The sequence below is a fragment of the Meleagris gallopavo genome, chromosome 7 (genome assembly GCF_905368555.1).
Source record: "Meleagris gallopavo chromosome 7, MGAL_WU_HG_1.1, whole genome shotgun sequence".
NCBI classification, from domain to species: domain Eukaryota; kingdom Metazoa; phylum Chordata; class Aves; order Galliformes; family Phasianidae; genus Meleagris; species Meleagris gallopavo.
Genome location: NC_139410.1, coordinates 23,040,473 through 23,050,910, shown reverse-complemented (window position 1 = coordinate 23,050,910; position 10,438 = coordinate 23,040,473). Strand labels below are relative to the sequence as shown.

General features: G+C 38.4%; 1 protein-coding gene across 1 annotated transcript in view; it reads left to right on the top strand.

Moving 5' to 3' along the window:
• The first annotated feature begins 2,117 nt into the window (after positions 1-2,117).
• XRCC5 (X-ray repair cross complementing 5) overlaps positions 2,118-10,438 on the top strand; it is a 44,649-nt gene continuing 36,328 nt past the window's right edge. Inside the window, exons 1-7 of the mRNA XM_010713599.3 lie at positions 2,118-2,260; positions 2,439-2,552; positions 3,116-3,299; positions 4,477-4,525; positions 5,396-5,518; positions 7,073-7,261; positions 9,855-9,969. Coding sequence (XP_010711901.3) covers positions 2,243-2,260; positions 2,439-2,552; positions 3,116-3,299; positions 4,477-4,525; positions 5,396-5,518; positions 7,073-7,261; positions 9,855-9,969 — 792 coding nt within the window. The 5' untranslated portion in view covers positions 2,118-2,242. The remainder of the gene's footprint in view (positions 2,261-2,438; positions 2,553-3,115; positions 3,300-4,476; positions 4,526-5,395; positions 5,519-7,072; positions 7,262-9,854; positions 9,970-10,438) is intronic.

Here is a 10,438-nt window from a genome sequence, read left to right as displayed (position 1 = left end):
ATTTTAAGTAAAAAACTATCTCCACAGTTTTCATAAATGCTCTGAAAGAAAATAGGGACAACTTTTTTGACAAATGTGCCACTCTTTGGGAACAGCTAACATCAGGTAGAACTACTGGATGGGAAGCAGTCTTGCAGAATGGTATACATATGTTAAAGAAGATTGTAATTCACACTGCTCTAGACTCATATCGAGAGAAGCAAACACTGCATGAGGAAAATGGATTGTAAACAGAGCTGGCTTGTGATTTCTCACTTTTCCTCTCTGTGGAACCTAATAAAGCCACTTCCAGTGTATTATATCCAGTGGAAGTTTTAGTTTGCATGAGAAATGTACATTAAGTGAATAGTCAAGAGAAAGGAACTGGCTGAAGGAAAAGTGGAGACCGTAAATTCAGCTGCCACAGTCTCAGAGCCCCTAAGCTGGAAGGCGCACACATCAATCAACACATTTTCATTGACTACCACCTCTTATGATTATGTTTTTCTTCTGTCTGTTCAGGTGAGATTGGATGATCTGATACAATCCTTCCTGTTTAGCTTTCTAACTCTCCTAGCCCAATCATTTTCCAATGTTTCCTAGTAGGCTCATTCCCTTTCATAGCATGAACTGAAATAAAAATGGACTGAGCAGGTTGACCAACAGATGGGAACTGTTAAATCCTCAGAAAGATATATATATATCTTTATAAATTTTTAATTTTATTAGAGACAGAATTTTGCAATGTTCTAAGTATTTGTGAGTCATAGCCATACAAAGAACAAACCCTGTGGACCTGCAGCAGGTTACAGCTGATCCTCGCAGTGAAAGTTTAGTTTTGATTAAGAGAAAGAAAGCAGTGCTTGAGGTTTTTTTTCTCTGCAGGTGCTTCCCACAGAAGCAACTAAGCAAACAGAGCATGTTACACATACATCTCTTGGGGGAACCATCAGTAATTACCAAACAGACATCATAAGTAGTGTCGGTCTGCAGCACAGTTTTGGCTTGTGTTTGCAAGCAGGTGTTTCTCCAAAAGGGAGAAAGGCAAAGTCATCCTGCTTTTACACTGAACCCATTCACATTTGCTCAGAGCTGTCACAAGCAGCTGGGGCCCAGCTGCAACTCTCTGGATTATACAGTGCTTCTTGTAAGGAAATAGGGAAGCCATTTTTCTTGCTGTAAAGGAAAAGGCATCCAGCGAAGTGAAACAAGACAGCTCCCTTGTTGCTGCTTCCTGAGAGTAATCATTTTTATCCAGGTTTCATTATTTTTTTGGAAAGAAGAGTAGCCAAAAAAGAATATGCAGAGAAATGAGTGAGAATCTCACTGAAACTGAGGTCTGTCTCACTTTGTTACAAATGAGATTACAGATGATCACCCTTGCAAGCAGAGTCCCTGGGAGACTTCACATATTTATTATTTATGCCCAGAGACTGGCATTCTGTAAAATGGAAATAGCCAATTAATCACAAGCATATTTTGGCAAGCATTTACCAGCAATGGTCTTCAAGTCTAACAAAGCCCCAGCGTCCCCAGGCAGAGTTCATTAATCACATCTGATGATTTCCTATAAAGGGACACTGTGGACCTCCAAAGGAAATGGGAATTAAAGTTTGCTTCAGAAATGATTTGTCAGTTTTCCTTTGAATATTGGAGAGATCTGAGGAAATTTGGCAGTGCAAAGGGGGAAGGTGGCTTTTTTTTTTTTTTTTTTTTTCTATTTTACTGGGAGGGTTATAAGATCCCACTTAGTGTGATTTCCTTGGCTGATGAATCTGTGATCTCAGAGACATTCAGGAGGAATGCCTCGTCTTGGAATTCCTGTTTTTGTGTATAGGTTTCCCTCGAGATGTTTCTCACGTCGTCAAACAGCCCCATCTCCCACTTAAACCAAGATTTTTAAAGCACGGTGATGTGGGAAGGAGAGAAAGGGCTCATTTCTTCGACTCCAGACACAGCTCGATATGAAAGTGAAGCACATCGCCAAAACCACGGCTACAAACGTGGCGTTTGGAACACACCGCGGACTTCTCAAGGAGAAAAATGAGTGCCACGCCCCATCTTTTCTTTCCCACTCACCTCCCGGAAGCCCTCGGCTCCATCCCCACACAAGCGCAGCGCGGGACCGGGATGGCGCCCCGCCCCGCCCCGCCTCGCCTCTTCCCTCAGCCTCGCTCGCGCTCTCCCTGCCGCTGGGTGGCGCTGCCTGGACTCCAGGCGCCAGTCGGTAGCGCTGAGCGCGGCGCACCGCGGCGCTGACAAGATGGCGCGCGGCGGCAAGGTGAGGGGAGAGGGGGAAGGGGGAAGGGGGAAGGGGGAAGGGGGAAGGGGGAAGGGGGAAAGTGTTTTTTTTCCTGTCCCTGTGTGGTAATGGCCGCACCGTCACTCTCCCGCTGGGGCTGTGGTGCAGTTAGTGGAGCGAAAGGAATTCCTTATTTTTTGTTATATTTCTTTTCTAGTCAGCCATAGTGCTGTGCCTGGACGTAGGCACCACAATGAGCAGTTCTGCTCCTGGGGAGGAGTCTCCGCTGGAACAAGCCAAGAGGGTTATGACCAAGTTTCTGCAGCGACAGGTATTGTTGACTCTGAATGTGGTAAAAAGCTGCTCAAAAGGGAAACAATACCACCTGTGTGCTGTGCAGTATTTCTTCATGTATTAATCGTTGAAATAAATGAGAAATAAGCAGGAATTAGTCTGTTTTTATGTGGAACAGTCCTCTGTGTTTCAACTGTGCTTTTATGGCTAAGATGTGGCACTCGGATTGCTTGCGCTCTTCATTTAGTCCAGGGAAGATAGAAAACTACACTTTCTCTAAAATGTTTCAACATTTCTAAGACGACCCATAGTGAGGACTCATCTCAAGAAGCAAGTCAGCCGGTTTTACTTGTTTTATCCCAGATATCCTCATGTCAGTCTGCTATTTTAATTGTATCTAAATCAGTATCTAAATTTTATTTTTAAATATTTTAATTGTATCTAAATCCAACTGCCCATGGGATTACATTTTTGTAGGATAGTACTGAAAAGTAGATTATTAACATTATTTCAAAATTGGTTCAGCTTGCTGTCTGCCTAACATGGGTGTGCATGGACCTACCTGTGTTACTACATCGGTTTTGTATTTTCTCTTCCCAGGTTTTTGCTGAGAGTAAAGATGAAGTTGCTGTAGTTTTGTTTGGCACAGATGGCACTAAGAATAACCTCGCCAGTAGGGATCAATACCAAAATATCACTGTACACAGGTCTCTAATGCTGCCAGATTTTGACTTGCTAGAAGATATTCAAAATATGATTCAGCTAGGCACTCAACAAGCAGACTGTATCCTTTTGCTGTAGAGGGCTTGAACTGATTAAGTTAAGGATAAGAATGGAAGTCAGCGTTGTGAAGTGGGCTCAGGTTTGCTTCTGAACGTGTAAGGGCTGTTAAAAGTTCAGTTTTAAGTTAAACGGTGCGGTTGTAAGTTTGTTCACAAGCAGATTAGCAACTTTCCTACATTCTTTTAACCTTTCAAAAATAGCTTTGGCCCTAAGAAATCCTTGCTTTAATAAAGTGTTCTTTTAATTAAAGAGAACAAAGGTAACAGTGTAGTTTTAGGCCTCAAATAAGGTATGCATTTCTAATTGTAGCACTGCAGCACTCAGTTTATGCTTTTGCATCAAATGAAATCTTATTCACCTGTACCTCATATCAGCAGAAGTACCAGAAGCCAGACTATATAGAAATAAATCTGACAAATCTCTACTTTAAGCATTTCTAATATTGCCAAATGTCACTCAGTATTGTGAGTTCTTTGTTCTATTAGCTGTGTAAGGTACATTTTAAAAGGAAGCAGTCTGAAGAGTTTTCCCTTGTGTTTCACTTAAACACTGTTCTAACTTCTTTGATTGTCATTCCTTTTTCTGACCATATCAAGATTGTTGTGAATTCTCTTCAGACTGCAGAATCTATTTCAGCTAACTGTGTGGTCTGGCCAGTCAGTTGTACGTTAGCAGTAGAATCATGTTCTGTCTTCTGTGGGTGAGCAGATTTGCTCACAGCGATAAAAATACGTTCCTGCTGAAAATTATGATGAAGTGGAGCCTATTGAAGGGTTGTTTGATGCAGATGCATTGAAGGTAAATGAATGTGAGGAAAATGATGAAAGTATTTTGAAATTACAAGGAAATTTTGTTTGTGGATACCAAGTAACATGTATTAGATTTCTCTTTCGTTGCACTCGAGCCTACTTGTTGGCAGCTAGGATGGGGCTCTGAATCAGACCTCGTACCTCACTGAGGTGAGTGGGAAGGATACAAGATTGCAAATCACAGAGGTTATCTAGGAGCCTGTTGCACAGTAGATCTTTGAAGCGAACTTAGCTCAAAATGTTTGTTGCTTAAAGTGCATGTTTGTCAGTGCTTTGGAAGAAGGGTAAAGGCAGAGGATAGTTTAGTAAACAAAACATTTCTGTGCTGTGATTAATATTCTGAAAGAGATTTTCCTTAATTTTGCTTAGTTCTGGATGCAATTATTGTGTGTATGGACTTGCTTCAGCAGGAAACATTGTAAGTATGTATCCTAAAGCCTTTAATAGAATTCTGAGCTTTCACTTTGGAGCTGACCTGCTTTCTGACTGTGTAAATATTCAAAATGTTTTGTTTTAAAGTAACGAAACAAACATCATGTGCTACATAATTCTGTCCCCATGAGACATCTAGCTTCCCTGGACAATCTACAATCTTTGATTCAACTGGAAGCTATGCAGTAGATTGATGAGACTACTAATGCCATCACACAAGGCACAAGTGCTTTACTTAAATAGTGTCACTTTTCTTGTGATCTGTTTTCAAAAAATAAAGTGAATCTGATGTTAAAAAGCAAGGAAAGGACTAATAAATTTACACAGATAATGGCATAACTTACAAAAAAAAATAGGTGATGTTTTTTCAGAATAGCAAAATAAAGTCTGTTGGAGTTAACGTGACTGTGAATAAACATAGTGTGAGAGATAATTTTGTGCTAGGAGAAAATAAGCTGTAGAAAAAAGTTGGCACCCCAAGTGTTACAAACTTATGGACAAATTTACTTAGACTGGAAGTGTGATTCTTTCTGACAATCAGTGAACTGATGTTCTAGTAGAAGTTCAACCTTAATGTGTTTCTTAACATTGTACCTCCATTGTTCAAAATCAGTGCTACTAGTGCTAGTTAGTGATTTACACAGTTATAGGGATAGAGTCCTGAATTTTGGGGAATTGAAGTGTTCTAGGGGAATCAGATAAGAGTTAAAATTGACTTAAAATATGAGTAATGACAGAGAAAACAGCTCCTCTCTTTTTATTTTGTGTGTGTGTATGTTTTACAAATACAGAATTAGAAAAGAGCCTTATAGATAGTATTTTTGACATGTAAATATGTATTTTTTTGTATTTTAAGAGGAAAGAAATTTGAGAAGAGACATATTGAACTGTTTACAGACCTTAGTAGTCCTGTCAGTGAGGATCAGCTGGAAATTATCATTGCTAACTTGAAGAAAACAGGAACTTCGCTCCAATTTTTGTAAGTATGGACGTGACTATTATACACTATGTGATTTTACAAAGAAATAGCTATCCATTCTTAATAATGATTTTGTAGGATCTGGTGATCATTTGGTACTTTGTTTCTATAGAGATGTAGTTATATGAATTACAGTGAACCTAGTCCTGTTGGTAGATGAGGTGCAAATGTATGTTAAAATGATAGTTTCTTCTGCAGGTAAACTTCTAGCTTAGAGCCAAAGTCTAAAATGGGAAACAGAAGATCTATGTTAGCAGTGAAGAGGGAAACGGTGTGACAGAAATAGACAAGAAATGGTAGTTGTGTGTAGTGAAAATGCTAACTTACAGCCTGAACCAGTGATTGAGCACCTGGTGGGAAGGCAGGGCCAACCCAAGGGAGCTCGGATGCATGCAGTGCATTGGGTGAGTGGAAGGGGTGGAGCCAGGATCCATCCCTTCCAGACGTCATTTAAGGGCTGGCAGTGTAGACTAGGGCATCTCATTGGAGATCCCTGTGTATCTGAGTCCTTCTGAAAGTATGCAATTTTTTTCCTTTGTTTCTGTGCCTGTGTTTGGGCATATCCGTACTTAGGACTTGGCTACAGTGCTGTCATTGCTGCGCTTTCCATGGCATTGCAGTGCTACATTGTGTCACAGCAGCAGCCTAGATCCCTTTTAGGTAAGAAAGATACTGGGAAAAATAGTGGGGTAGTGTTTTAGATGCAGGTAGCCTGATTGTGATGTCAAAAGGAAAGCGAGACTGAAGAGAGGGGGTGAGTTTGAAAAATTAAGTGTTCACAGTGGTGGGATTGGAAAATGGAAGCAGAATCCCCTTTGTGGAAGCATGTAAGGCCAGGCTGGATGGGGCTTTGAGCAACCTGGTCTGGAGGGAGGTATCCCTGCATATAGCAGGGGATTGGAACTAGATGATCTTAAAGGTCCCTTCTAATTCAAACCGTTCTATGACTCTGTCTTCAGTGTTAAAACAAGAATTCCTTGGTTGTTTTGGTATTGATGCTGGTTGTGCTGAGACGTGTTCACTGTTGCACGTGGTGGTAAAAGCACACTATAGGCCTTCTGTTAAGAGCTTGTTTTTAAAGCAGAACTTCGTGTGAGTGTTAACAATAGCTGCTAGTAACAATTTTGTGGAGGAAATTGCAATTTTATTTCTGAAAATTTTTAATATTTATTTTCACCTGTATCCTACATTCATTAAGGAGCTGTAGTGTGGACTTAATAAATTCATTGAAGCCACTTGTGGACCCAAAGCTAAGATTACAGCAAGACTAGACTGGAAAGAGTGAAGGAAAATAATGACAATCTTGTTGCTTTTTTTTTAATCTGCATTGTCTTTACTCTCTAGTTCTTTGCTACAGGCAGTCTGAAGTGTGATGCCCAGTAGACCTTCAGCAGTCTATTCAAGACATTACCAATGCCAATTAGGCCTTGTATATTTCTGTGTTTTGTGAGCCATGCAGCTTTTTGGACATAGAAAATGTGAATCTTGATACAGTTTTTGTTTCGGTTGGTTATTGTCATTCAGAAGAAAATTAGCTCCTGCTTGTGTTCTTAGTTTACCATTTCCAGTGGATGGTGCTGATGGACGTGGAGATGCAAGTGCCAGCATATTCTCGCAGTTGCACCAAAACTCATTCCCAAGAAAGAGATTAACTGCGCAGCAAAAGGAAGGCATTGATGTGGTGAAGAAGTTGATGCATACTTTGGATGAAGAAGGAGGGCTGGAAGAAATTTACACTTTCAGGTAAACTTGGTTAGTCCTCTTTATAATGCTTTAAATTTACTTTCTGATTTCTTCCCCAAAAAGATTATATGAATTAGACAGTCGCACGACTTTCAGTTTCACTGAAGTCAGTAGATTTTATAACTTTGTAACTTCCATTCCTTTCAAGTGTAGAACTTTGTCAGTAGCTCTAACATAAGTAGAAAAGCTTGCAGATTTTGGTGGAAAAATGTTGTGGTTTTTTTTTTAAATATGTATCTGAACTTAACGAAATTGTTTCCCTCCATCTTTATTGTCGCAGCATTTTTGAGGGAATGCTTCCATAAATGAGATCTTTTAAGGATGTTTTTGAAAGAGTTGGAATCTGTGATACGATACAGATAGAACATTTTGCTTTTAATGGTAGCTTTGTTTCTCGGTTTGAGACTTCTTGTAACTCACTAGTTTGTCTAACTGCCACAAACCTTTTGATTAACGTTGTTTGTTATTTATCTTTTTACTTGTGAAGTTTCCTTCCCTCACTCTGTCCTACTGATTTGGATTGCATAACAGCAGCCACTTAAACGATAATTTGAGTGGTAGTATGAATTAGTGCTGAAATGTGTATCACTGTGTATATAATCCATACTACTCTATGGAGCAGCATCAACCTACTGGGAAAAAAAAAAAAAAAGACCTTGTTTTTGCATCAAAAGACTGTGCAGATGAGCAGTATCTTTTGGGGGGGCATTTATCCTTTGGAATAATCCATATGCATGAAGCTACTTTGCTGGCTTGGCCCCTTCTTTATATAGGTATTTTATCACAGGCTTTTGCTACTGTGTAAGCTGTATTTGTGCCACACTTTGAAGGGTAATCCAAAATCGTTGGATAAATAGGCATTTGGCTAATGGATTTAAGCTTTAGTTGTTTAAGAATATGTGAGGTATTAGATGCAGTTAAGTTGCTTATCAAGCTTTAAGGAGTCAGCTGTGCAAATCCATTTCAGACACATTCTTTGTTTTCCTGTGTTAGTTATCTCTGCTGGTAAAATTTATTTATAAATTATTAATACAAGGAAGGTAAGTGAGATAATTTTCTTCGCTTGTTTTAGAGCTTGATATTCAAGTTATCAGGTAAGAGATTCTTCTGCTTCCATTCTTTTGGGAGAAATGGCTGAAGAGCAGAGGAGAAGACAGTTTTAAAACACATGTGCATTTACTAGCATTTTAGTGACTGAATACCCTGTGATAATAGGGAGTGTTTTTATTCTGTAAATATGAGAGCTTGGAAGACTTAATTAAAATTGAGTTTAAATTACATTTTTAGGCATTTGGTGCTTTCAGGTGTTTGATTTTTCACATTCCTCTTTGAACATACGTTGGAGTAGTTTTAATGATGTAGTCACAAATTCTTTGTAACAATCCTAAATCGATGTCTCTTCTGCTCACTATTTTCTGTTCATTTTTTCCTCCCTCCCTTCTTTTCTCCAGGGAAAAGGAAATCTAATGTTTACCTCATTATGAAAGTTCAGTGTATTTTCTCCTTTTATCATACTTCTGTTAGAGCTTTAAAAAAGTAAACAACAGCTGCAACAAAATACAAACAAAACAAATATAACAAACAAACAAGAAACCAAGCTGCTTATCCTAAGAAAGTTAAGGAGTAGAGCAAGTGAAATTCTGTATTAGCGTTTTTAAGAGTTGATCTTAATTTCTGCTAGACAAACTCTTTTAATCAACAGAGGTACATTCGGAGTTTCATTATGATGTGAAAAAGGGGAGATCAACACTATTTTGTGTAATCATGCAGTAAAAATAACATTTTCTGAGCACTTGGGCACTGGAATTTTATAGCAAAAGAGCTAATAGAGTTTGCATTAGCTGGAAACCATTCTAGAGTGCAATAGTTGAGCCTGTTTGATTTCATGATAATGTATTATACACCACTTTTATTTCCAGCTTCTAAATTTTGGACTCCGTTGCTTAAATTTGTTCAGTTGAATAAACACTTTTTGGTATGAGATCATTAAAATTCCCTTTCTTGTATTTTATGAACTTGCACATATGCTGTTTAGGCTAGAAATATTTGAAGTAACTTGTTTCATTCTAGCTGAATGCTCTGAAAAGAATGAGTTCATTAGCACTGTGTTTAAAAAAAAAAAAAGTCAGAAGTTAATTACCACACAAACAAAGTCACGTTAATTGAAGCTGGATTATTTATTTCTTCCCTTCCACTGCAGAAAACATTTCACCACTTGGAGAAGCCTTTTCTAATTTAGGTTGTTCAGCTAACTACATGCCTTAATTGACTGAGCATAGAGAAATGTAAAATGCTTAATAAGCAATTGTGTAGTTTCCTCATAAGACCTATAGTACTGTCTTTATGCCCTAATGTCACACTGTAATGAAGACTCAAGATGGGAATAATCTATTGTGCCACCCCTTTTGTTCCTTCTCTCTTCTGACAATGGTTAATGACAAGATTATTCATAGAGTTTATTTTCTAATGCTTCATGCCATTTAAGCTGAAACAATTGGGCTCCTGCATCTCCCTGAAGAAAGTGTATTGTCTGTAATATTTTATTACTGTTCACCAAAGAGTTCATTACTGTCTTCTTGATTCCTTTATTTAGAGAGAGCCTGGAACGTCTTGCAATGTTTAAGAAAATTGAAAGAAGATCTGCACCTTGGTCATGCCAGTTAACTATTGGTTCCAATTTGTCTATAAGGATTGTGGCCTACAAAGCAGTAAGTCCATAAAATCATATGTTTTATTGTATGTTAGCAACCAGTTGGGTGCAGCTGCAAATTTTATCCTTAAAGGTTAAAAAAAAAAAAAAAATTATGATACACATAAATAGAAGTAATTGCCATCTATGCTGTGACCCAACAGTATTGAAGTTGATGAACTTGATTAAGAATGCTGCACTTGTGGGAAGCTTTCCATCTGGTATCAGTGAAACGTCTGCAGCTCAATGAGATTTAATGTATATCTCTTAACTCTTAGGCATGTTTTTGTGTGTAAAATGATGAGTGTAAATGTTACACCAGTTATTGTTTCAAGTTGTATCTATTATTATTTCACATTTGAGAAAGATGTATTTTCAACTTGTTTGCTTTATACTGTTGGACAGAGCTTATATACAGTCTGTTTCCCTTGTATTTTCTTCTGGTCTTTCACAAGGTGCTAAGAATTATATTAAAACACAAAAATTGT